Source organism: Salvelinus fontinalis, unplaced genomic scaffold (assembly GCF_029448725.1).
Source record: "Salvelinus fontinalis isolate EN_2023a unplaced genomic scaffold, ASM2944872v1 scaffold_0427, whole genome shotgun sequence".
NCBI lineage: Eukaryota > Metazoa > Chordata > Actinopteri > Salmoniformes > Salmonidae > Salvelinus > Salvelinus fontinalis.
Window position 1 is genome coordinate 107700 of NW_026600636.1, and position 26969 is coordinate 134668.

At 49.2% G+C, this 26969-nt stretch overlaps 1 protein-coding gene across 1 annotated transcript in view; it reads left to right on the forward strand.

The window, feature by feature from the left end:
* The first annotated feature begins 3204 nt into the window (after positions 1 to 3204).
* Positions 3205 to 26969, forward strand: part of LOC129846009 (sorting nexin-4-like) — a 28419-nt gene continuing 4654 nt past the window's right edge. The window contains exons 1-8 of the mRNA XM_055914005.1: positions 3205 to 3353; positions 4054 to 4178; positions 4322 to 4460; positions 4651 to 4800; positions 4936 to 4983; positions 5967 to 6022; positions 6370 to 6442; positions 6600 to 6661. Coding sequence (XP_055769980.1) covers positions 3267 to 3353; positions 4054 to 4178; positions 4322 to 4460; positions 4651 to 4800; positions 4936 to 4983; positions 5967 to 6022; positions 6370 to 6442; positions 6600 to 6661 — 740 coding nt within the window. The 5' untranslated portion in view covers positions 3205 to 3266. The remainder of the gene's footprint in view (positions 3354 to 4053; positions 4179 to 4321; positions 4461 to 4650; positions 4801 to 4935; positions 4984 to 5966; positions 6023 to 6369; positions 6443 to 6599; positions 6662 to 26969) is intronic.

A 26969-nucleotide genomic window follows, 5' to 3' on the forward strand; every position in this document is an offset into this window, starting at 1 on the left:
TTTACACCTTCACTATTACAGTGGAATGTTTTGCCCAGGAAGTTGTCTTGAAGGGATTGAATTTGTTGCTGTCTAATAGTTGTTGGTAGATTTCCACACCACTTTCCTTCCATCTATAGTATATAGCATTTCTTAATAAACTCAGTAAAAAAAGAAACGTCCTCTCACTGTCAACTGCATTTATTTTCAGCAAACTTAACATGTGTAAATATTTGTATGAACATAACAAGATTCAACAACTGAGACATAAACTAAACTGAAGTTCCACAGACATGTGACTAACTAGCCAGCACCTCTCCTAAACAGGTGTTCTACTCCTCTAGCCAGCACCTCTCCTAAACAGGTGTTCTACTCCGCTAGCCAGCACCTCTCCTAAACAGGTGTTCTACTCCTCTAGCCAGAACCTCTCCTAAACAGGTGTTCTACTCCACTAGCCAGCACCTCTACTAAACAGGTGTTCTACTCCGCTAGCCAGCACCTCTACTAAACAGGTGTTCTACTCCGCTAGCCAGCACCTCTACTAAAAAGGTGTTCTACTCCGCTAGCCAGCACCTCTACTAAAAAGGTGTTCTACTCCGCTAGCCAGCACCTCTACTAAACAGGTGTTCTACTCCGCTAGCCAGCACCTCTCCTAACAGGTATTCTACTCCGCTAGCCAGCACCTCTCCTAACAGGTGTTCTACTCCGCTAGCCAGCACCTCTACTAAACAGGTGTTCTACTCCGCTAGCCAGCACCTCTACTAAACAGGTGTTCTACTCTGCTAGCCAGCACCTCTACTAAACAAGTGTTCTACTCCGCTAGCCAGCACCTCTCCTAACAGGTGTTCTACTCTGCTAGCCAGCACCTCTCCTAACAGGTGTTCTACTCCGCTAGCCAGCACCTCTACTAAACAGGTGTTCTACTCTGCTAGCCAGCACCTATCCTAAACAGGTGTTCTACTCCGCTAGCCAGCACCTCTACTAAACAGGTGTTCTACTCCGCTAGCCAGCACCTCTACTAAACAGGTGTTTTACTCCGCTAGCCAGCACCTCTCCTAACAGGTGTTCTACTCCGCTAGCCAGCACCTCTCCTAACAAGTGTTCTACTCCGCTAGCCAGCACCTCTCCTAAACAGGTGTTCTACTCCGCTAGCCAGCACCTCTCCTAACAGGTGTTCTACTCCGCTAGCCAGCACCTCTCCTAAACAGGTGTTCTCCTCCGCTAGCCAGCACCTCTCCTAAACAGGTGTTCTACTCCGCTAGCCAGCACCTCTCCTAAACAGGTGTTCTACTCCGCTAGCCAGCACCTCTACTAAACAGGTGTTCTACTCCGCTAGCCAGCACCTCTCCTAACAGGTGTTCTACTCCGCTAGCCAGCACCTCTCCTAAACAGGTGTTCTACTCCGCTAGCCAGCACCTCTACTAAACAGGTGTTCTACTCCGCTAGCCAGCACCTCTCCTAACAGGTGTTCTACTCTGCTAGCCAGCACCTCTCCTAACAGGTGTTCTACTCCGCTAGCCAGCACCTCTACTAAACAGGTGTTCTACTCTGCTAGCCAGCACCTCTCCTAAACAGGTGTTCTACTCCGCTAGCCAGCACCTCTCCTAACAAGTGTTCTACTCCGCTAGCCAGCACCTCTACTAAACAGGTGTTCTACTCCGCTAGCCAGCACCTCTCCTAAACAGGTGTTCTACTCCGCTAGCCAGCACCTCTACTAAACAGGTGTTCTACTCCGCTAGCCAGCACCTCTCCTAAACAGGTGTTCTACTCCGCTAGCCAGCACCTCTCCTAAACAGGTGTTCTACTCCGCTAGCCAGCACCTCTACTAAACAGGTGTTCTACTCCGCTAGCCAGCACCTCTCCTAACAGGTGTTCTACTCCGCTAGCCAGCACCTCTACTAAACAGGTGTTCTACTCCGCTAGCCAGCACCTCTCCTAACAGGTGTTCTACTCCGCTAGCCAGCACCTCTCCTAACAGGTGTTCTACTCCGCTAGCTAGCACCTCTACTAAACAGGTGTTCTACTCCGCTAGCCAGCATCTCTACTAAACAGGTGTGTTTCTTCCTCCTCTAGATGAACCTTATCAACCGGCCACCTGGTCCACGATCATCTTCTCATTATGCATCCTAGTTTGGCACATTCATCTTTGTACTCTGCACATCCTCATATGCACCTGCCTCTTTTCATGTACATATTTCCCCCACCGCTTAGCATCCTGTAAAATAGTTTTTTATTTATATATCTCTACATAGATACTTTATAACGTAGCTTAGTTTTCAAAGTGAAGTTTGTAGGTCCTACCTTATAGTGTAGATAGTGTACATACCGCATGTGGATTTGTGTAAGCTCTGCTTCTACGTACAGCATGTTGTCTGTATCCTGTTTATCAGCTCTGCTTCTATGTACAGTATGTTGTCTGTATCCTGTTTATCAGCTCTGCTTCTACGTACAGTATGTTGTCTGTATCCTGTTTATCAGCTCTGCTTCTACGTACAGTATGTTGTCTGTATCCTGTTTATCAGCTCTGCTTCTACGCACAGTATGTTGTCTGTATCCTGTTTATCAGCTCTGCTTCTACGCACAGTATGTTATCTGTATCCTGTTTATCAGCTCTGCTTCTATGTACAGTATGTTGTCTGTATCCTGTTTATCAGCTCTGCTTCTATGTACAGTATGTTGTCTGTATCCTGTTTATCAGCTCTGCTTCTATGTACAGTATGTTGTCTGTATCCTGTTTATCAGCTCTGCTTCTATGTACAGTATGTTGTCTGTATCCTGTTTATCAGCTCTGCTTCTACGTACAGTATGTTGTCTGTATCCTGTTTATCAGCTCTGCTTCTACGTACAGTATGTTATCTGTATCCTGTTTATCAGCTCTGCTTCTACGTACAGTATGTCCTCTGTATCCTGTTTATCAGCTCTGCTTCTACGCACAGTATGTTGTCTGTATCCTGTTTATCAGCTCTGCTTCTACGCACAGTATGTTGTCTGTATCCTGTTTATCAGCTCTGCTTCTACGCACAGTATGTTGTCTGTATCCTGTTTATCAGCTCTGCTTCTACGTACAGTATGTTGTCTGTATATCAGGTTTATCTTCCTGTATATTCTGTTTATTGTGGCAGCACCATTTCACCAAGTAAAATTCCTTTATATACAAATGTATTTGGCGATTAAAGGTGATTCTGATCTTCTACAGTTTACAGGACAGGACTCTTATTTTGAAAGATATAAAATCACGTGACCCAGAATCGCTTTATCTTGTTTGCATAACACAGCTGGAAAGAAGGATGGCGGATGCTGGAAATAAAGAGTCAGCGCCGATTGGAGGAGATGAATTTACTAACACAGAGTTGGAGAATAACAAGAATAACACGGTAGTAACGCAATCATTTCTAGGTTTTGTCTGTGTCTGTAAATTGTCTCTTTGCGAACGAACTATTGTCCTTTGTCCACGGCAAAGGACTGGATGGATGCATACAGAAATAGAACATCCTGGTTCGACCATACAGATGTAGCCGTCGGGACATCAGGCAGGCCACGCGATACATTGTAACTATGCACTGCTTTTGGCTACAATATAACCTTGTTTGTAACAATACTGCACACACTATGAGTGTTTTGAAGATTGAAAGACCTATCTATCCAAAATAAAACCAGATCTGATCTGTGCTACGTGGCCAGAAGCTATTCGGCACGTTATTGGTCCACTCGCAGCATCCAGCGAATGACGTCACGGTATTATGACACATGGACGTCTATAGACACGTATGTGTTTATTACTAGAACATTTCCAAATAGGTCCAATAATTGGCAAAGGATAAGAACAATCTAAATCTATTGATATTCTGTTCTATTCATATTCAGTCCTCTAGAGCAGGGTTTCTCAAACTTGGTCCTGCCCCCCATCCAACCAATTCATCATCAATATTTGATTATTTGAATCAGCTGTTAGAGATAGGGAATAAACCAAAACGTGCACCCTCGTGGGGCCCCAGGACCGAGTTTGGGAAACACTGCTCTAACTCTCTATTCACTAATCACTGCCTATTTCTCCCATGCACTCTGTTTGTACAGATGGTGGAGGAAGGATCCAGTCTGCTGCGGAGAATGGAGATCAGTGTGGCCGAGGCAGAGAAAAGAACTGGGAAAAATACAGTGAACATGCAAGAGATATTCACAGTATACCTCATAGAAACTCGGTGAGCGAGTGGGACCCCGTTGAAAAATGAAGCTCATGCAAAAAATAGCCTTGCTCCCAAATGAAAACATGTTCTCGGTACAATGACGCTCTTGAACCTGGATTTTTCTGATCTGATCTAGATGTTGATGTTTCTTCTTTCAGACCCATAGATGCAATAACAGAAGGCCATAACCCAGCCCCTGACTCTCTCTGGAGGAGATACAGTGAATTTGAGATTCTCCGGAACTATTTGTTAGTCACCTATCCATTTATCGTGGTGCCGCCTTTGCCAGAGAAGAGGGTGAGCTAAATTCAAACTTGATGGCCACATCTATACCTAGTAGTCCCAAGCACCACACTGCAGTGTTTGGGCCTTAATACCCACAGAATTTAATAGAATAGAACACTTTTTATTTATTTTATTTTATATATAATATTCAATAAATGTTATTATATATCTTTGCGTAATAACCATTGTCTGATTTCTACAGGCAGAGTTTGTTTGGCACAAGCTGTCTGCAGACAACATGGACCCAGACTTTGTAGAGAGGCGCAGGATTGGTCTGGAGAACTTCCTACTTCGCGTGGCCTCCCATTCGGTTCTGTCCAATGACCAAATCCTATACCACTTCCTGACTGAGGTACGATAGCCTATCAGCTCACTCCATCACGTTGACGTTGTATTGGAATGTTTTGGAGAGATTCAACATACATTTGTATTTATTTATTTGTACTCTACTTTTTAAAACTTTTCATTTCCTCTCCTCCTCTCCCAGGAACACAGGTGGAAGGAGGTGGTGTATGAGACAGGGTTCCAAGCCAAGGTACCTCAGAGGCCTTTTTTTACTTCATGAATGTCTATCTTTTACCCCTATATGATCTTTACTCAGTTACTACCACTTATTAAAAGGAGTTGTGTCCTTGAGCTGTTCCCGTCTATTGATGTTCTGTATTACATCATGTTCTGTGTGGACCCCAGGAAGAGTAGCTGCTGGATGAGCAACCGCTAATGGGGATCCTAAGAAAATAAAATAAAAACCGGATTGAATCTATTTTGATCCATCCAGTGGTACATCCAGTGGTGCATCCAGTGGTACATCCAGTGGTACACCCAGTGGTACACCCAGTGGTACATCCAGTGGTACATCCAGTGGTACACCTAGTGGTACATCCAGTGGTACATCTAGTGGTACATCCAGTGGTACACCTAGTGGTACATCCAGTGGTACACCTAGTGGTACACCCAGTGGTACACCTAGTGGTACATCCAGTGGTACATCCAGTGGTACACCTAGTGGTACATCCAGTGGTACATCCAGTGGTACACCTAGTGGTACATCCAGTGGTACATCCAGTGGTACATCCAGTGGTACACCTAGTGGTACATCCAGTGGTACATCCAGTGGTACATCCAGTGGTACACCTAGTGGTGCATCCAGTGGTACACCTAGTGGTACATCCAGTGGTACATCCAGTGGTACACCTAGTGGTACATACAGTGGTATGGTACATCCAGTGGTACATCCAGTGGTACATCCAGTGGTGCATCCAGTGGTACACCTAGTGGTACATCCAGTGGTACATCCAGTGGTACATCCAGTGGTACATCCAGTGGTACATCCAGTGGTACACCTAGTGGTACATCCAGTGGTACATCCAGTGGTACATCCAGTGGTACACCTAGTGGTACATCCAGTGGTACATCCAGTGGTACATCCAGTGGTACATCCAGTGGTACATCCAGTGGTACACATTGGTTGTTTGGTTTATAATTGCATTCTAATTAAATTGTGTGTGTTTTTTCTAGGCAGACTCCAGGATTAAAGCTCTGAGCGCAACTTTCAGGGTGAAGAACCCTGACAAGTAAATCAATCTTTCCCATTTAAAACCAAGAGTTGTCAGACACCTAGTGGCATTATACATGTATTACATACATTTTACTTAAAGTTGAGTTAAGTTAGAGGTGTAAAGTTAGTCGTGTTAATTTGAAGCCGTGTTAAGTTGAAGTCGAGTAAGGTTGAATTTGTGTAAAGAAGAAATGGTGTTAAGTTGTATAAAGTTAAATTTGTGGAAGTCGGGTAAAGTCGTGTACATTTGAAGTCGTGTACATTTGAAGTCGTGTACATTTGAAGTCGTGTACATTTGAAGTTGTGTAAAGGTGAAGTTGTGTAAAGGTATGTTAAGGTTTCCATTTGTCTTCCTCTATCTAGGCGGTTCACAGAGATGAAACACTACAGCGATGAGCTTCAGGCTCTCACCTCCCAGCTGCTCAGAGTCAGAGCAGTAAGTCATATAATAATATACCATTTATCAGATGCTTTAGATCCACAGTCACTCTGCTCCTCTCATTAGTCTAAAGTTATATCGTTGGAACAACATCTCCTTTTATTTAGCGCTCACCTCTTGGTATACATTTAACAAGTCACGTTTCATTCTCCAGAGAGTAGCAGACAGGCTCTACGGCGTATACAAAGTCCATGGGAACTACGGAAGAGTGTTCAGGTAAGAGTACTAGTCAGCAGGTAGCCAGTGGTTAAGAGTGTTGGGCCAGCAACCGAGCCGAGTAGGTGAAAAATCTGTCGATGTGCCCTTGAGCAAGGCACTTAACACTAACAATAAAACATGTTGTATTTGGATATTGAAGAAAGACTGATATGATATTGTTGTGGGATTCTCTGACTGATCTGACTGTTTGTGTGACAGTGAGTGGAGTGCCTTAGAGAAGGAGATGGGAGACGGTCTGACTGTTTGTGTGTCAGTGAGTGGAGTGCCTTAGAGAAGGAGATGGGAGACGGTCTGACTGTTTGTGTGTCAGTGAGTGGAGTGTCTTAGAGAAGGAGATGGGAGACGGTCTGTTTGTGTGTCAGTGAGTGGAGTGCCTTAGAGAAGGAGATGGGAGACGGTCTGACTGATCTGACTGTTTGTGTGTCAGTGAGTGGAGTGCCTTAGAGAAGGAGATGGGAGACGGTCTGACTGTTTGTGTGTCAGTGAGTGGAGTGCCTTAGAGAAGGAGATGGGAGACGGTCTGACTGTTTGTGTGACAGTGAGTGGAGTGCCTTAGAGAAGGAGATGGGAGACGGTCTGACTGTTTGTGTGACAGTGAGTGGAGTGCCTTAGAGAAGGAGATGGGAGACGGTCTGACTGTTTGTGTGTCAGTGAGTGGAGTGCCTTAGAGAAGGAGATGGGAGACGGTCTGACTGATCTGACTGTTTGTGTGTCAGTGAGTGGAGTGCCTTAGAGAAGGAGATGAGAGACGGTCTGACTGATCTGTCTGTTTGTGTGACAGTGAGTGGAGTGCCTTAGAGAAGGAGATGGGAGACGGTCTGACTGATCTGACTGTTTGTGTGACAGTGAGTGGAGTGCCTTAGAGAAGGAGATGGGAGACGGTCTGACTGTTTGTGTGTCAGTGAGTGGAGTGCCTTAGAGAAGGAGATGGGAGACGGTCTGACTGATCTGACTGTTTGTGTGTCAGTGAGTGGAGTGCCTTAGAGAAGGAGATGGGAGACGGTCTGACTGTTTGTGTGACAGTGAGTGGAGTGCCTTAGAGAAGGAGATGGGAGACGGTCTGACTGATCTGAGTGTTTGTGTGTCAGTGAGTGGAGTGCCTTAGAGAAGGAGATGGGAGACGGTCTGACTGTTTGTGTGACAGTGAGTGGAGTGCCTTAGAGAAGGAGATGGGAGACGGTCTGTTTGTTTGTCAGTGAGTGGAGTGCCTTAGAGAAGGAGATGGGAGACGGTCTGACTGTTTGTGTGTCAGTGAGTGGAGTGCCTTAGAGAAGGAGATGGGAGACGGTCTGACTGATCTGACTGTTTGTGTGACAGTGAGTGGAGTGCCTTAGAGAAGGAGATGGGAGACGGTCTGACTGATCTGACTGTTTGTGTGACAGTGAGTGGAGTGCCTTAGAGAAGGAGATGGGAGACGGTCTGACTGATCTGACTGTTTGTGTGACAGTGAGTGGAGTGCCTTAGAGAAGGAGATGGGAGACGGTCTGACTGATCTGTCTGTTTGTGTGACAGTGAGTGGAGTGCCTTAGAGAAGGAGATGTGAGACGGTCTGACTGATCTGTCTGTTTGTGTGACAGTGAGTGGAGTGCCTTAGAGAAGGAGATGGGAGACGGTCTGACTGTTTGTGTGTCAGTGAGTGGAGTGCCTTAGAGAAGGAGATGGGAGACGGTCTGACTGATCTGACTGTTTGTGTGACAGTGAGTGGAGTGCCTTAGAGAAGGAGATGGGAGACGGTCTGACTGATCTGACTGTTTGTGTGACAGTGAGTGGAGTGCCTTAGAGAAGGAGATGGGAGACGGTCTAACTGATCTGACTGTTTGTGTGACAGTGAGTGGAGTGCCTTAGAGAAGGAGATGGGAGACGGTCTGACTGATCTGACTGTTTGTGTGTCAGTGAGTGGAGTGCCTTAGAGAAGGAGATGGGAGACGGTCTGACTGTTTGTGTGTCAGTGAGTGGAGTGTCTTAGAGAAGGAGATGGGAGACGGTCTGACTGTTTGTGTGTCAGTGAGTGGAGTGCCTTAGAGAAGGAGATGGGAGACGGTCTAACTGGTCTGACTGTTTGTGTGACAGTGAGTGGAGTGCCTTAGAGAAGGAGATGTGAGACGGTCTGACTGTTTGTGTGTCAGTGAGTGGAGTGCCTTAGAGAAGGAGATGGGAGACGGTCTAACTGGTCTGACTGTTTGTGTGACAGTGAGTGGAGTGCCTTAGAGAAGGAGATGGGAGACGGTCTGACTGTTTGTGTGTCAGTGAGTGGAGTGCCTTAGAGAAGGAGATGGGAGACGGTCTGACTGTTTGTGTGTCAGTGAGTGGAGTGCCTTAGAGAAGGAGATGTGAGACGGTCTGACTGATCTGTCTGTTTGTGTGACAGTGAGTGGAGTGCCTTAGAGAAGGAGATGGGAGACGGTCTGACTGATCTGACTGTTTGTGTGACAGTGAGTGGAGTGCCTTAGAGAAGGAGATGGGAGACGGTCTGACTGTTTGTGTGTCAGTGAGTGGAGTGCCTTAGAGAAGGAGATGGGAGACGGTCTGACTGATCTGACTGTTTGTGTGTCAGTGAGTGGAATGCCTTAGAGAAGGAGATGGGAGACGGTCTGACTGTTTGTGTGACAGTGAGTGGAGTGCCTTAGAGAAGGAGATGGGAGACGGTCTGACTGTTTGTGTGTCAGTGAGTGGAGTGCCTTAGAGAAGGAGATGGGAGACGGTCTGACTGATCTGACTGTTTGTGTGACAGTGAGTGGAGTGCCTTAGAGAAGGAGATGGGAGACGGTCTGACTGATCTGACTGTTTGTGTGACAGTGAGTGGAGTGCCTTAGAGAAGGAGATGGGAGACGGTCTGACTGATCTGACTGTTTGTGTGACAGTGAGTGGAGTGCCTTAGAGAAGGAGATGGGAGACGGTCTGACTGATCTGTCTGTTTGTGTGACAGTGAGTGGAGTGCCTTAGAGAAGGAGATGGGAGACGGTCTGACTGATCTGTCTGTTTGTGTGACAGTGAGTGGAGTGCCTTAGAGAAGGAGATGGGAGACGGTCTGACTGTTTGTGTGTCAGTGAGTGGAGTGCCTTAGAGAAGGAGATGGGAGACGGTCTGACTGATCTGACTGTTTGTGTGACAGTGAGTGGAGTGCCTTAGAGAAGGAGATGGGAGACGGTCTGACTGATCTGACTGTTTGTGTGACAGTGAGTGGAGTGCCTTAGAGAAGGAGATGGGAGACGGTCTAACTGATCTGACTGTTTGTGTGACAGTGAGTGGAGTGCCTTAGAGAAGGAGATGGGAGACGGTCTGACTGATCTGACTGTTTGTGTGACAGTGAGTGGAGTGCCTTAGAGAAGGAGATGGGAGACGGTCTGACTGTTTGTGTGTCAGTGAGTGGAGTGTCTTAGAGAAGGAGATGGGAGACGGTCTGACTGTTTGTGTGTCAGTGAGTGGAGTGCCTTAGAGAAGGAGATGGGAGACGGTCTAACTGATCTGACTGTTTGTGTGACAGTGAGTGGAGTGCCTTAGAGAAGGAGATGGGAGACGGTCTGACTGATCTGACTGTTTGTGTGACAGTGAGTGGAGTGCCTTAGAGAAGGAGATGGGAGACGGTCTGACTGTTTGTGTGTCAGTGAGTGGAGTGCCTTAGAGAAGGAGATGGGAGACGGTCTAACTGGTCTGACTGTTTGTGTGACAGTGAGTGGAGTGCCTTAAAGAAGGAGATGTGAGACGGTCTGACTGTTTGTGTGTCAGTGAGTGGAGTGCCTTAGAGAAGGAGATGGGAGACGGTCTAACTGGTCTGACTGTTTGTGTGACAGTGAGTGGAGTGCCTTAGAGAAGGAGATGGGAGACGGTCTGACTGTTTGTGTGTCAGTGAGTGGAGTGCCTTAGAGAAGGAGATGGGAGACGGTCTGACTGTTTGTGTGTCAGTGAGTGGAGTGCCTTAGAGAAGGAGATGTGAGACGGTCTGACTGTTTGTGTGTCAGTGAGTGGAGTGCCTTAGAGAAGGAGATGGGAGACGGTCTAACTGGTCTGACTGTTTGTGTGACAGTGAGTGGAGTGCCTTAGAGAAGGAGATGGGAGACGGTCTAACTGGTCTGACTGTTTGTGTGACAGTGAGTGGAGTGCCTTAGAGAAGGAGATGGGAGACGGTCTGACTGTTTGTGTGACAGTGAGTGGAGTGCCTTAGAGAAGGAGATGGGAGACGGTCTAACTGGTCTGACTGTTTGTGTGACAGTGAGTGGAGTGCCTTAGAGAAGGAGATGTGAGACGGTCTGACTGTTTGTGTGTAAGTGAGTGGAGTGCCTTAGAGAAGGAGATGGGAGACGGTCTAACTGGTCTGACTGTTTGTGTGACAGTGAGTGGAGTGCCTTAGAGAAGGAGATGGGAGACGGTCTGACTGTTTGTGTGTCAGTGAGTGGAGTGCCTTAGAGAAGGAGATGGGAGACGGTCTGACTGTTTGTGTGACAGTGAGTGGAGTGCCTTAGAGAAGGAGATGGGAGACGGTCTGTTTGTGTGTCAGTGAGTGGAGTGCCTTAGAGAAGGAGATGGGAGACGGTCTGACTGTTTGTGTGTCAGTGAGTGGAGTGCCTTAGAGAAGGAGATGGGAGACGGTCTGACTGATCTGACTGTTTGTGTGACAGTGAGTGGAGTGCCTTAGAGAAGGAGATGGGAGACGGTCTGACTGATCTGACTGTTTGTGTGACAGTGAGTGGAGTGCCTTAGAGAAGGAGATGGGAGACGGTCTAACTGATCTGACTGTTTGTGTGACAGTGAGTGGAGTGCCTTAGAGAAGGAGATGGGAGACGGTCTGACTGATCTGACTGTTTGTGTGTCAGTGAGTGGAGTGCCTTAGAGAAGGAGATGGGAGACGGTCTGACTGTTTGTGTGTCAGTGAGTGGAGTGTCTTAGAGAAGGAGATGGGAGACGGTCTGACTGTTTGTGTGTCAGTGAGTGGAGTGCCTTAGAGAAGGAGATGGGAGACGGTCTGACTGTTTGTGTGTCAGTGAGTGGAGTGCCTTAGAGAAGGAGATGGGAGACGGTCTAACTGGTCTGACTGTTTGTGTGACAGTGAGTGGAGTGCCTTAGAGAAGGAGATGGGAGACGGTCTGACTGTTTGTGTGTCAGTGAGTGGAGTGCCTTAGAGAAGGAGATGGGAGACGGTCTGACTGTTTGTGTGTCAGTGAGTGGAGTGCCTTAGAGAAGGAGATGTGAGACGGTCTGACTGTTTGTGTGTCAGTGAGTGGAGTGCCTTAGAGAAGGAGATGGGAGACGGTCTAACTGGTCTGACTGTTTGTGTGACAGTGAGTGGAGTGCCTTAGAGAAGGAGATGGGAGACGGTCTAACTGGTCTGACTGTTTGTGTGACAGTGAGTGGAGTGCCTTAGAGAAGGAGATGGGAGACGGTCTGACTGTTTGTGTGACAGTGAGTGGAGTGCCTTAGAGAAGGAGATGGGAGACGGTCTAACTGGTCTGACTGTTTGTGTGACAGTGAGTGGAGTGCCTTAGAGAAGGAGATGTGAGACGGTCTGACTGTTTGTGTGTAAGTGAGTGGAGTGCCTTAGAGAAGGAGATGGGAGACGGTCTAACTGGTCTGACTGTTTGTGTGACAGTGAGTGGAGTGCCTTAGAGAAGGAGATGGGAGACGGTCTGACTGATCTGACTGTTTGTGTGACAGTGAGTGGAGTGCCTTAGAGAAGGAGATGGGAGACGGTCTGACTGTTTGTGTGTCAGTGAGTGGAGTGCCTTAGAGAAGGAGATGGGAGACGGTCTAACTGGTCTGACTGTTTGTGTGACAGTGAGTGGAGTGCCTTAAAGAAGGAGATGTGAGACGGTCTGACTGTTTGTGTGTCAGTGAGTGGAGTGCCTTAGAGAAGGAGATGGGAGACGGTCTAACTGGTCTGACTGTTTGTGTGACAGTGAGTGGAGTGCCTTAGAGAAGGAGATGGGAGACGGTCTGACTGTTTGTGTGTCAGTGAGTGGAGTGCCTTAGAGAAGGAGATGGGAGACGGTCTGACTGTTTGTGTGTCAGTGAGTGGAGTGCCTTAGAGAAGGAGATGTGAGACGGTCTGACTGTTTGTGTGTCAGTGAGTGGAGTGCCTTAGAGAAGGAGATGGGAGACGGTCTAACTGGTCTGACTGTTTGTGTGACAGTGAGTGGAGTGCCTTAGAGAAGGAGATGGGAGACGGTCTAACTGGTCTGACTGTTTGTGTGACAGTGAGTGGAGTGCCTTAGAGAAGGAGATGGGAGACGGTCTGACTGTTTGTGTGACAGTGAGTGGAGTGCCTTAGAGAAGGAGATGGGAGACGGTCTAACTGGTCTGACTGTTTGTGTGACAGTGAGTGGAGTGCCTTAGAGAAGGAGATGTGAGACGGTCTGACTGTTTGTGTGTAAGTGAGTGGAGTGCCTTAGAGAAGGAGATGGGAGACGGTCTAACTGGTCTGACTGTTTGTGTGACAGTGAGTGGAGTGCCTTAGAGAAGGAGATGGGAGACGGTCTGACTGTTTGTGTGTCAGTGAGTGGAGTGCCTTAGAGAAGGAGATGGGAGACGGTCTGACTGTTTGTGTGACAGTGAGTGGAGTGCCTTAGAGAAGGAGATGGGAGACGGTCTGTTTGTGTGTCAGTGAGTGGAGTGCCTTAGAGAAGGAGATGGGAGACGGTCTGACTGTTTGTGTGTCAGTGAGTGGAGTGCCTTAGAGAAGGAGATGGGAGACGGTCTGACTGATCTGACTGTTTGTGTGACAGTGAGTGGAGTGCCTTAGAGAAGGAGATGGGAGACGGTCTGACTGATCTGACTGTTTGTGTGACAGTGAGTGGAGTGCCTTAGAGAAGGAGATGGGAGACGGTCTAACTGATCTGACTGTTTGTGTGACAGTGAGTGGAGTGCCTTAGAGAAGGAGATGGGAGACGGTCTGACTGATCTGACTGTTTGTGTGTCAGTGAGTGGAGTGCCTTAGAGAAGGAGATGGGAGACGGTCTGACTGTTTGTGTGTCAGTGAGTGGAGTGTCTTAGAGAAGGAGATGGGAGACGGTCTGACTGTTTGTGTGTCAGTGAGTGGAGTGCCTTAGAGAAGGAGATGGGAGACGGTCTGACTGTTTGTGTGTCAGTGAGTGGAGTGCCTTAGAGAAGGAGATGGGAGACGGTCTAACTGGTCTGACTGTTTGTGTGACAGTGAGTGGAGTGCCTTAGAGAAGGAGATGGGAGACGGTCTGACTGTTTGTGTGTCAGTGAGTGGAGTGCCTTAGAGAAGGAGATGGGAGACGGTCTGACTGTTTGTGTGTCAGTGAGTGGAGTGCCTTAGAGAAGGAGATGTGAGACGGTCTGACTGTTTGTGTGTCAGTGAGTGGAGTGCCTTAGAGAAGGAGATGGGAGACGGTCTAACTGGTCTGACTGTTTGTGTGACAGTGAGTGGAGTGCCTTAGAGAAGGAGATGGGAGACGGTCTAACTGGTCTGACTGTTTGTGTGACAGTGAGTGGAGTGCCTTAGAGAAGGAGATGGGAGACGGTCTGACTGTTTGTGTGACAGTGAGTGGAGTGCCTTAGAGAAGGAGATGGGAGACGGTCTAACTGGTCTGACTGTTTGTGTGACAGTGAGTGGAGTGCCTTAGAGAAGGAGATGTGAGACGGTCTGACTGTTTGTGTGTAAGTGAGTGGAGTGCCTTAGAGAAGGAGATGGGAGACGGTCTAACTGGTCTGACTGTTTGTGTGACAGTGAGTGGAGTGCCTTAGAGAAGGAGATGGGAGACGGTCTGACTGTTTGTGTGTCAGTGAGTGGAGTGCCTTAGAGAAGGAGATGGGAGACGGTCTGACTGTTTGTGTGTCAGTGAGTGGAGTGCCTTAGAGAAGGAGATGTGAGACGGTCTGACTGTTTGTGTGTCAGTGAGTGGAGTGCCTTAGAGAAGGAGATGGGAGACGGTCTGACTGATCTGACTGTTTGTGTGACAGTGAGTGGAGTGCCTTAGAGAAGGAGATGGGAGACGGTCTGACTGATCTGACTGTTTGTGTGACAGTGAGTGGAGTGCCTTAGAGAAGGAGATGGGAGACGGTCTGACTGATCTGTCTGTTTGTGTGACAGTGAGTGGAGTGCCTTAGAGAAGGAGATGGGAGACGGTCTGACTGATCTGTCTGTTTGTGTGACAGTGAGTGGAGTGTCTTAGAGAAGGAGATGGGAGACGGTCTGACTGTTTGTGTGTCAGTGAGTGGAGTGCCTTAGAGAAGGAGATGGGAGACGGTCTGACTGATCTGACTGTTTGTGTGACAGTGAGTGGAGTGCCTTAGAGAAGGAGATGGGAGACGGTCTGACTGATCTGACTGTTTGTGTGACAGTGAGTGGAGTGCCTTAGAGAAGGAGATGGGAGACGGTCTAACTGATCTGACTGTTTGTGTGACAGTGAGTGGAGTGCCTTAGAGAAGGAGATGGGAGACGGTCTGACTGATCTGACTGTTTGTGTGACAGTGAGTGGAGTGCCTTAGAGAAGGAGATGGGAGACGGTCTGACTGTTTGTGTGTCAGTGAGTGGAGTGTCTTAGAGAAGGAGATGGGAGACGGTCTGACTGTTTGTGTGTCAGTGAGTGGAGTGCCTTAGAGAAGGAGATGGGAGACGGTCTAACTGATCTGACTGTTTGTGTGACAGTGAGTGGAGTGCCTTAGAGAAGGAGATGGGAGACGGTCTGACTGATCTGACTGTTTGTGTGACAGTGAGTGGAGTGCCTTAGAGAAGGAGATGGGAGACGGTCTGACTGTTTGTGTGTCAGTGAGTGGAGTGCCTTAGAGAAGGAGATGGGAGACGGTCTAACTGGTCTGACTGTTTGTGTGACAGTGAGTGGAGTGCCTTAAAGAAGGAGATGTGAGACGGTCTGACTGTTTGTGTGTCAGTGAGTGGAGTGCCTTAGAGAAGGAGATGGGAGACGGTCTAACTGGTCTGACTGTTTGTGTGACAGTGAGTGGAGTGCCTTAGAGAAGGAGATGGGAGACGGTCTGACTGTTTGTGTGTCAGTGAGTGGAGTGCCTTAGAGAAGGAGATGGGAGACGGTCTGACTGTTTGTGTGTCAGTGAGTGGAGTGCCTTAGAGAAGGAGATGTGAGACGGTCTGACTGTTTGTGTGTCAGTGAGTGGAGTGCCTTAGAGAAGGAGATGGGAGACGGTCTAACTGGTCTGACTGTTTGTGTGACAGTGAGTGGAGTGCCTTAGAGAAGGAGATGGGAGACGGTCTAACTGGTCTGACTGTTTGTGTGACAGTGAGTGGAGTGCCTTAGAGAAGGAGATGGGAGACGGTCTGACTGTTTGTGTGACAGTGAGTGGAGTGCCTTAGAGAAGGAGATGGGAGACGGTCTAACTGGTCTGACTGTTTGTGTGACAGTGAGTGGAGTGCCTTAGAGAAGGAGATGTGAGACGGTCTGACTGTTTGTGTGTAAGTGAGTGGAGTGCCTTAGAGAAGGAGATGGGAGACGGTCTAACTGGTCTGACTGTTTGTGTGACAGTGAGTGGAGTGCCTTAGAGAAGGAGATGGGAGACGGTCTGACTGTTTGTGTGTCAGTGAGTGGAGTGCCTTAGAGAAGGAGATGGGAGACGGTCTGACTGTTTGTGTGACAGTGAGTGGAGTGCCTTAGAGAAGGAGATGGGAGACGGTCTGTTTGTGTGTCAGTGAGTGGAGTGCCTTAGAGAAGGAGATGGGAGACGGTCTGTTTGTGTGTCAGTGAGTGGAGTGCCTTAGAGAAGGAGATGGGAGACGGTCTGACTGTTTGTGTGTCAGTGAGTGGAGTGCCTTAGAGAAGGAGATGGGAGACGGTCTGACTGATCTGACTGTTTGTGTGACAGTGAGTGGAGTGCCTTAGAGAAGGAGATGGGAGACGGTCTGACTGATCTGACTGTTTGTGTGACAGTGAGTGGAGTGCCTTAGAGAAGGAGATGGGAGACGGTCTGACTGATCTGACTGTTTGTGTGACAGTGAGTGGAGTGCCTTAGAGAAGGAGATGGGAGACGGTCTGACTGATCTGTCTGTTTGTGTGACAGTGAGTGGAGTGCCTTAGAGAAGGAGATGGGAGACGGTCTGACTGATCTGTCTGTTTGTGTGACAGTGAGTGGAGTGCCTTAGAGAAGGAGATGGGAGACGGTCTGACTGTTTGTGTGTCAGTGAGTGGAGTGCCTTAGAGAAGGAGATGGGAGACGGTCTGACTGATCTGACTGTTTGTGTGACAGTGAGTGGAGTGCCTTAGAGAAGGAGATGGGAGACGGTCTGACTGATCTGACTGTTTGTGTGACAGTGAGTGGAGTGCCTTAGAGAAGGAGATGGGAGACGGTCTAACTGATCTGACTGTTTGTGTGACAGTGAGTGGAGTGCCTTAGAGAAGGAGATGGGAGACGGTCTGACTGATCTGACTGTTTGTGTGACAGTGAGTGGAGTGCCTTAGAGAAGGAGATGGGAGACGGTCTGACTGTTTGTGTGTCAGTGAGTGGAGTGTCTTAGAGAAGGAGATGGGAGACGGTCTGACTGTTTGTGTGTCAGTGAGTGGAGTGCCTTAGAGAAGGAGATGGGAGACGGTCTAACTGATCTGACTGTTTGTGTGACAGTGAGTGGAGTGCCTTAGAGAAGGAGATGGGAGACGGTCTGACTGATCTGACTGTTTGTGTGACAGTGAGTGGAGTGCCTTAGAGAAGGAGATGGGAGACGGTCTGACTGTTTGTGTGTCAGTGAGTGGAGTGCCTTAGAGAAGGAGATGGGAGACGGTCTAACTGGTCTGACTGTTTGTGTGACAGTGAGTGGAGTGCCTTAAAGAAGGAGATGTGAGACGGTCTGACTGTTTGTGTGTCAGTGAGTGGAGTGCCTTAGAGAAGGAGATGGGAGACGGTCTAACTGGTCTGACTGTTTGTGTGACAGTGAGTGGAGTGCCTTAGAGAAGGAGATGGGAGACGGTCTGACTGTTTGTGTGTCAGTGAGTGGAGTGCCTTAGAGAAGGAGATGGGAGACGGTCTGACTGTTTGTGTGTCAGTGAGTGGAGTGCCTTAGAGAAGGAGATGTGAGACGGTCTGACTGTTTGTGTGTCAGTGAGTGGAGTGCCTTAGAGAAGGAGATGGGAGACGGTCTAACTGGTCTGACTGTTTGTGTGACAGTGAGTGGAGTGCCTTAGAGAAGGAGATGGGAGACGGTCTAACTGGTCTGACTGTTTGTGTGACAGTGAGTGGAGTGCCTTAGAGAAGGAGATGGGAGACGGTCTGACTGTTTGTGTGACAGTGAGTGGAGTGCCTTAGAGAAGGAGATGGGAGACGGTCTAACTGGTCTGACTGTTTGTGTGACAGTGAGTGGAGTGCCTTAGAGAAGGAGATGTGAGACGGTCTGACTGTTTGTGTGTAAGTGAGTGGAGTGCCTTAGAGAAGGAGATGGGAGACGGTCTAACTGGTCTGACTGTTTGTGTGACAGTGAGTGGAGTGCCTTAGAGAAGGAGATGGGAGACGGTCTGACTGTTTGTGTGTCAGTGAGTGGAGTGCCTTAGAGAAGGAGATGGGAGACGGTCTGACTGTTTGTGTGACAGTGAGTGGAGTGCCTTAGAGAAGGAGATGGGAGACGGTCTGTTTGTGTGTCAGTGAGTGGAGTGCCTTAGAGAAGGAGATGGGAGACGGTCTGACTGTTTGTGTGTCAGTGAGTGGAGTGCCTTAGAGAAGGAGATGGGAGACGGTCTGACTGATCTGACTGTTTGTGTGACAGTGAGTGGAGTGCCTTAGAGGAGGAGATGGGAGACGGTCTGACTGATCTGACTGTTTGTGTGACAGTGAGTGGAGTGCCTTAGAGAAGGAGATGGGAGACGGTCTAACTGATCTGACTGTTTGTGTGACAGTGAGTGGAGTGCCTTAGAGAAGGAGATGGGAGACGGTCTGACTGATCTGACTGTTTGTGTGTCAGTGAGTGGAGTGCCTTAGAGAAGGAGATGGGAGACGGTCTGACTGTTTGTGTGTCAGTGAGTGGAGTGTCTTAGAGAAGGAGATGGGAGACGGTCTGACTGTTTGTGTGTCAGTGAGTGGAGTGCCTTAGAGAAGGAGATGGGAGACGGTCTGACTGTTTGTGTGTCAGTGAGTGGAGTGCCTTAGAGAAGGAGATGGGAGACGGTCTAACTGGTCTGACTGTTTGTGTGACAGTGAGTGGAGTGCCTTAAAGAAGGAGATGTGAGACGGTCTGACTGTTTGTGTGTCAGTGAGTGGAGTGCCTTAGAGAAGGAGATGGGAGACGGTCTAACTGGTCTGACTGTTTGTGTGACAGTGAGTGGAGTGCCTTAGAGAAGGAGATGGGAGACGGTCTGACTGTTTGTGTGTCAGTGAGTGGAGTGCCTTAGAGAAGGAGATGGGAGACGGTCTGACTGTTTGTGTGTCAGTGAGTGGAGTGCCTTAGAGAAGGAGATGTGAGACGGTCTGACTGTTTGTGTGTCAGTGAGTGGAGTGCCTTAGAGAAGGAGATGGGAGACGGTCTAACTGGTCTGACTGTTTGTGTGACAGTGAGTGGAGTGCCTTAGAGAAGGAGATGGGAGACGGTCTAACTGGTCTGACTGTTTGTGTGACAGTGAGTGGAGTGCCTTAGAGAAGGAGATGGGAGACGGTCTGACTGTTTGTGTGACAGTGAGTGGAGTGCCTTAGAGAAGGAGATGGGAGACGGTCTAACTGGTCTGACTGTTTGTGTGACAGTGAGTGGAGTGCCTTAGAGAAGGAGATGTGAGACGGTCTGACTGTTTGTGTGTAAGTGAGTGGAGTGCCTTAGAGAAGGAGATGGGAGACGGTCTAACTGGTCTGACTGTTTGTGTGACAGTGAGTGGAGTGCCTTAGAGAAGGAGATGGGAGACGGTCTGACTGTTTGTGTGTCAGTGAGTGGAGTGCCTTAGAGAAGGAGATGGGAGACGGTCTGACTGTTTGTGTGTCAGTGAGTGGAGTGCCTTAGAGAAGGAGATGTGAGACGGTCTGACTGTTTGTGTGTCAGTGAGTGGAGTGCCTTAGAGAAGGAGATGGGAGACGGTCTAACTGGTCTGACTGTTTGTGTGACAGTGAGTGGAGTGCCTTAGAGAAGGAGATGGGAGACGGTCTGACTGTTTGTGTGTCAGTGAGTGGAGTGCCTTAGAGAAGGAGATGGGAGACGGTCTGACTGTTTGTGTGACAGTGAGTGGAGTGCCTTAGAGAAGGAGATGGGAGACGGTCTGACTGTTTGTGTGACAGTGAGTGGAGTGCCTTAGAGAAGGCGATGGGAGACGGTCTGACTGTTTGTGTGACAGGGAGTGGAGTGCCTTAGAGAAGGAGATGGGAGACGGTCTGACTGATCTGACTGTTTGTGTGTCAGTGAGTGGAGTGCCTTAGAGAAGGAGATGGGAGACGGTCTGACTGTTTGTGTGTCAGTGAGTGGAGTGCCTTAGAGAAGGAGATGGGAGACGGTCTGACTGATCTGTCTGTTTGTGTGACAGTGAGTGGAGTGCCTTAGAGAAGGAGATGGGAGACGGTCTGACTGTTTGTGTGTCAGTGAGTGGAGTGCCTTAGAGAAGGAGATGGGAGACGGTCTGACTGTTTGTGTGTCAGTGAGTGGAGTGCCTTAGAGAAGGAGATGGGAGACGGTCTGACTGTTTGTGTGTCAGTGAGTGGAGTGCCTTAGAGAAGGAGATGGGAGACGGTCTGACTGATCTGACTGTTTGTGTGTCAGTGAGTGGAGTGCCTTAGAGATGGAGATGAGAGACGGTCTGACTGATCTGTCTGTTTGTGTGACAGTGATTGGAGTGCCTTAGAGAAGGAGATGGGAGACGGACTGACTGTTTGTGTGACAGTGAGTGGAGTGCCTTAGAGAAGGAGATGGGAGACGGTCTAACTGATCTGACTGTTTGTGTGACAGTGAGTGGAGTGCCTTAGAGAAGGAGATGGGAGACGGTCTGACTGATCTGACTGTTTGTGTGTCAGTGAGTGGAGTGCCTTAGAGAAGGAGATGGGAGACGGTCTGACTGTTTGTGTGACAGTGAGTGGAGTGCCTTAGAGAAGGAGATGGGAGACGGTCTGACTGTTTGTGTGTCAGTGAGTGGAGTGTCTTAGAGAAGGAGATGGGAGACGGTCTGACTGTTTGTGTGTCAGTGAGTGGAGTGCCTTAGAGAAGGAGATGGGAGACGGTCTAACTGGTCTGGCTGTTTGTGTGTCAGTGAGTGGAGTGCCTTAGAGAAGGAGATGGGAGACGGTCTGACTGATCTGTCTGTTTGTGTGACAGTGAGTGGAGTGCCTTAGAGAAGGAGATGGGAGACGGTCTGACTGTTTGTGTGTCAGTGAGTGGAGTGCCTTAGAGAAGGAGATGGGAGACGGTCTGACTGTTTGTGTGTCAGTGAGTGGAGTGCCTTAGAGAAGGAGATGGGAGACGGTCTGACTGATCTGACTGTTTGTGTGACAGTGAGTGGAGTGCCTTAGAGAAGGAGACGGTCTGACTGATCTGACTGTTTGTGTGACAGTGAGTGGAGTGCCTTAGAGAAGGAGATGGGAGACGGTCTAACTGATCTGACTGTTTGTGTGACAGTGAGTGGAGTGCCTTAGAGAAGGAGATGAGAGACGGTCTAACTGATCTGACTGTTTGTGTGACAGTGAGTGGAGTGTCTTAGAGAAGGAGATGGGAGACGGTCTGATTGTGTGTCAGTGAGTGGAGTGCCTTAGAGAAGGAGATGGGAGACGGTCTGTTTGTGTGTCAGTGAGTGGAGTGCCTTAGAGAAGGAGATGGGAGACGGTCTGACTGTTTGTGTGTCAGTGAGTGGAGTGCCTTAGAGAAGGAGATGGGAGACGGTCTGACTGATCTGACTGTTTGTGTGACAGTGAGTGGAGTGCCTTAGAGAAGGAGATGGGAGACGGTCTGACTGATCTGACTGTTTGTGTGACAGTGAGTGGAGTGCCTTAGAGAAGGAGATGGGAGACGGTCTGACTGTTTGTGTGACAGTGAGTGGAGTGCCTTAGAGAAGGAGATGTGAGACGGTCTGACTGTTTGTGTGTCAGTGAGTGGAGTGCCTTAGAGAAGGAGATGAGAGACGGTCTGACTGATCTGACTGTTTGTGTGACAGTGAGTGGAGTGCCTTAGAGAAGGAGATGGGAGACGGTCTGACTGATCTGACTGTTTGTGTGACAGTGAGTGGAGTGCCTTAGAGAAGGAGATGGGAGACGGTCTGACTGATCTGTCTGTTTGTGTGACAGTGAGTGGAGTGCCTTAGAGAAGGAGATGGGAGACGGTCTGACTGATCTGACTGTTTGTGTGACAGTGAGTGGAGTGCCTTAGAGAAGGAGATGGGAGACGGTCTGACTGATCTGACTGTTTGTGTGACAGTGAGTGGAGTGCCTTAGAGAAGGAGATGGGAGACGGTCTGACTGATCTGTCTGTTTGTGTGACAGTGAGTGGAGTGCCTTAGAGAAGGAGATGGGAGACGGTCTGACTGATCTGTCTGTTTGTGTGACAGTGAGTGGAGTGCCTTAGAGAAGGAGATGGGAGACGGTCTGACTGTTTGTGTGTCAGTGAGTGGAGTGCCTTAGAGAAGGAGATGGGAGACGGTCTGACTGATCTGACTGTTTGTGTGACAGTGAGTGGAGTGCCTTAGAGAAGGAGATGGGAGACGGTCTGACTGATCTGACTGTTTGTGTGACAGTGAGTGGAGTGCCTTAGAGAAGGAGATGGGAGACGGTCTAACTGATCTGACTGTTTGTGTGACAGTGAGTGGAGTGCCTTAGAGAAGGAGATGGGAGACGGTCTGACTGATCTGACTGTTTGTGTGTCAGTGAGTGGAGTGCCTTAGAGAAGGAGATGGGAGACGGTCTGACTGTTTGTGTGTCAGTGAGTGGAGTGTCTTAGAGAAGGAGATGGGAGACGGTCTGACTGTTTGTGTGTCAGTGAGTGGAGTGCCTTAGAGAAGGAGATGGGAGACGGTCTGACTGTTTGTGTGACAGTGAGTGGAGTGCCTTAGAGAAGGAGATGGGAGACGGTCTGACTGTTTGTGTGTCAGTGAGTGGAGTGCCTTAGAGAAGGAGATGGGAGACGGTCTGACTGTTTGTGTGTCAGTGAGTGGAGTGTCTTAGAGAAGGAGATGGGAGACGGTCTGACTGTTTGTGTGTCAGTGAGTGGAGTGCCTTAGAGAAGGAGATGGGAGACGGTCTGACTGATCTGACTGTTTGTGTGTCAGTGAGTGGAGTGCCTTAGAGAAGGAGATGGGAGACGGTCTGACTGTTTGTGTGACAGTGAGTGGAGTGCCTTAGAGAAGGAGATGGGAGACGGTCTGACTGTTTGTGTGTCAGTGAGTGGAGTGCCTTAGAGAAGGAGATGGGAGACGGTCTAACTGGTCTGACTGTTTGTGTGACAGTGAGTGGAGTGCCTTAAAGAAGGAGATGTGAGACGGTCTGACTGTTTGTGTGTCAGTGAGTGGAGTGCCTTAGAGAAGGAGATGGGAGACGGTCTAACTGGTCTGACTGTTTGTGTGACAGTGAGTGGAGTGCCTTAGAGAAGGAGATGGGAGACGGTCTGACTGTTTGTGTGTCAGTGAGTGGAGTGCCTTAGAGAAGGAGATGGGAGACGGTCTGACTGTTTGTGTGTCAGTGAGTGGAGTGCCTTAGAGAAGGAGATGTGAGACGGTCTGACTGTTTGTGTGTCAGTGAGTGGAGTGCCTTAGAGAAGGAGATGGGAGACGGTCTAACTGGTCTGACTGTTTGTGTGACAGTGAGTGGAGTGCCTTAGAGAAGGAGATGGGAGACGGTCTAACTGGTCTGACTGTTTGTGTGACAGTGAGTGGAGTGCCTTAGAGAAGGAGATGGGAGACGGTCTGACTGTTTGTGTGACAGTGAGTGGAGTGCCTTAGAGAAGGAGATGGGAGACGGTCTAACTGGTCTGACTGTTTGTGTGACAGTGAGTGGAGTGCCTTAGAGAAGGAGATGTGAGACGGTCTGACTGTTTGTGTGTAAGTGAGTGGAGTGCCTTAGAGAAGGAGATGGGAGACGGTCTAACTGGTCTGACTGTTTGTGTGACAGTGAGTGGAGTGCCTTAGAGAAGGAGATGGGAGACGGTCTGACTGTTTGTGTGTCAGTGAGTGGAGTGCCTTAGAGAAGGAGATGGGAGACGGTCTGACTGTTTGTGTGTCAGTGAGTGGAGTGCCTTAGAGAAGGAGATGTGAGACGGTCTGACTGTTTGTGTGTCAGTGAGTGGAGTGCCTTAGAGAAGGAGATGGGAGACGGTCTAACTGGTCTGACTGTTTGTGTGACAGTGAGTGGAGTGCCTTAGAGAAGGAGATGGGAGACGGTCTGACTGTTTGTGTGTCAGTGAGTGGAGTGCCTTAGAGAAGGAGATGGGAGACGGTCTGACTGTTTGTGTGACAGTGAGTGGAGTGCCTTAGAGAAGGAGATGGGAGACGGTCTGACTGTTTGTGTGACAGTGAGTGGAGTGCCTTAGAGAAGGCGATGGGAGACGGTCTGACTGTTTGTGTGACAGGGAGTGGAGTGCCTTAGAGAAGGAGATGGGAGACGGTCTGACTGTTTGTGTGACAGTGAGTGGAGTGCCTTAGAGAAGGAGATGGGAGACGGTCTGACTGATCTGACTGTTTGTGTGTCAGTGAGTGGAGTGCCTTAGAGAAGGAGATGGGAGACGGTCTGACTGTTTGTGTGTCAGTGAGTGGAGTGCCTTAGAGAAGGAGATGGGAGACGGTCTGACTGTTTGTGTGTCAGTGAGTGGAGTGCCTTAGAGAAGGAGATGGGAGACGGTCTGACTGTTTGTGTGACAGTGAGTGGAGTGCCTTAGAGAAGGAGATGGGAGACGGTCTGACTGATCTGTCTGTTTGTGTGACAGTGAGTGGAGTGCCTTAGAGAAGGAGATGGGAGACGGTCTGACTGTTTGTGTGACAGTGAGTGGAGTGCCTTAGAGAAGGAGATGGGAGACGGTCTGACTGTTTGTGTGTCAGTGAGTGGAGTGCCTTAGAGAAGGAGATGGGAGACGGTCTGACTGTTTGTGTGTCAGTGAGTGGAGTGCCTTAGAGAAGGAGATGGGAGACGGTCTGACTGATCTGACTGTTTGTGTGTCAGTGAGTGGAGTGCCTTAGAGATGGAGATGAGAGACGGTCTGACTGATCTGTCTGTTTGTGTGACAGTGATTGGAGTGCCTTAGAGAAGGAGATGGGAGACGGACTGACTGTTTGTGTGACAGTGAGTGGAGTGCCTTAGAGAAGGAGATGGGAGACGGTCTAACTGATCTGACTGTTTGTGTGACAGTGAGTGGAGTGCCTTAGAGAAGGAGATGGGAGACGGTCTGACTGTTTGTGTGACAGTGAGTGGAGTGCCTTAGAGAAGGAGATGGGAGACGGTCTGACTGTTTGTGTGTCAGTGAGTGGAGTGTCTTAGAGAAGGAGATGGGAGACGGTCTGACTGTTTGTGTGACAGTGAGTGGAGTGCCTTAGAGAAGGAGATGGGAGACGGTCTAACTGGTCTGACTGTTTGTGTGACAGTGAGTGGAGTGCCTTAGAGAAGGAGATGGGAGACGGTCTGACTGTTTGTGTGTCAGTGAGTGGAGTGCCTTAGAGAAGGAGATGGGAGACGGTCTGACTGTTTGTGTGACAGTGAGTGGAGTGCCTTAGAGAAGGAGATGGGAGACGGTCTGACTGTTTGTGTGACAGTGAGTGGAGTGCCTTAGAGAAGGCGATGGGAGACGGTCTGACTGTTTGTGTGACAGGGAGTGGAGTGCCTTAGAGAAGGAGATGGGAGACGGTCTGACTGTTTGTGTGACAGTGAGTGGAGTGCCTTAGAGAAGGAGATGGGAGACGGTCTGACTGATCTGACTGTTTGTGTGTCAGTGAGTGGAGTGCCTTAGAGAAGGAGATGGGAGACGGTCTGACTGTTTGTGTGTCAGTGAGTGGAGTGCCTTAGAGAAGGAGATGGGAGACGGTCTGACTGTTTGTGTGTCAGTGAGTGGAGTGCCTTAGAGAAGGAGATGGGAGACGGTCTGACTGATCTGACTGTTTGTGTGTCAGTGAGTGGAGTGCCTTAGAGATGGAGATGAGAGACGGTCTGACTGATCTGTCTGTTTGTGTGACAGTGATTGGAGTGCCTTAGAGAAGGAGATGGGAGACGGACTGACTGTTTGTGTGACAGTGAGTGGAGTGCCTTAGAGAAGGAGATGGGAGACGGTCTAACTGATCTGACTGTTTGTGTGACAGTGAGTGGAGTGCCTTAGAGAAGGAGATGGGAGACGGTCTGACTGATCTGACTGTTTGTGTGTCAGTGAGTGGAGTGCCTTAGAGAAGGAGATGGGAGACGGTCTGACTGTTTGTGTGACAGTGAGTGGAGTGCCTTAGAGAAGGAGATGGGAGACGGTCTGACTGTTTGTGTGTCAGTGAGTGGAGTGTCTTAGAGAAGGAGATGGGAGACGGTCTGACTGTTTGTGTGTCAGTGAGTGGAGTGCCTTAGAGAAGGAGATGGGAGACGGTCTAACTGATCTGGCTGTTTGTGTGTCAGTGAGTGGAGTGCCTTAGAGAAGGAGATGGGAGACGGTCTGACTGATCTGACTGTTTGTGTGTCAGTGAGTGGAGTGCCTTAGAGAAGGAGATGGGAGACGGTCTGACTGTTTGTGTGACAGTGAGTGGAGTGCCTTAGAGAAGGAGATGGGAGACGGTCTGATTGTGTGTCAGTGAGTGGAGTGCCTTAGAGAAGGAGATGGGAGACGGTCTGACTGTTTGTGTGTCAGTGAGTGGAGTGCCTTAGAGAAGGAGATGGGAGACGGTCTGACTGATCTGACTGTTTGTGTGACAGTGAGTGGAGTGCCTTAGAGAAGGAGACGGTCTGACTGATCTGACTGTTTGTGTGACAGTGAGTGGAGTGCCTTAGAGAAGGAGATGGGAGACGGTCTAACTGATCTGACTGTTTGTGTGACAGTGAGTGGAGTGCCTTAGAGAAGGAGATGAGAGACGGTCTAACTGATCTGACTGTTTGTGTGACAGTGAGTGGAGTGTCTTAGAGAAGGAGATGGGAGACGGTCTGATTGTGTGTCAGTGAGTGGAGTGCCTTAGAGAAGGAGATGGGAGACGGTCTGTTTGTGTGTCAGTGAGTGGAGTGCCTTAGAGAAGGAGATGGGAGACGGTCTGACTGTTTGTGTGTCAGTGAGTGGAGTGCCTTAGAGAAGGAGATGGGAGACGGTCTGACTGATCTGACTGTTTGTGTGACAGTGAGTGGAGTGCCTTAGAGAAGGAGATGGGAGACGGTCTGACTGATCTGACTGTTTGTGTGACAGTGAGTGGAGTGCCTTAGAGAAGGAGATGGGAGACGGTCTGACTGTTTGTGTGACAGTGAGTGGAGTGCCTTAGAGAAGGAGATGTGAGACGGTCTGACT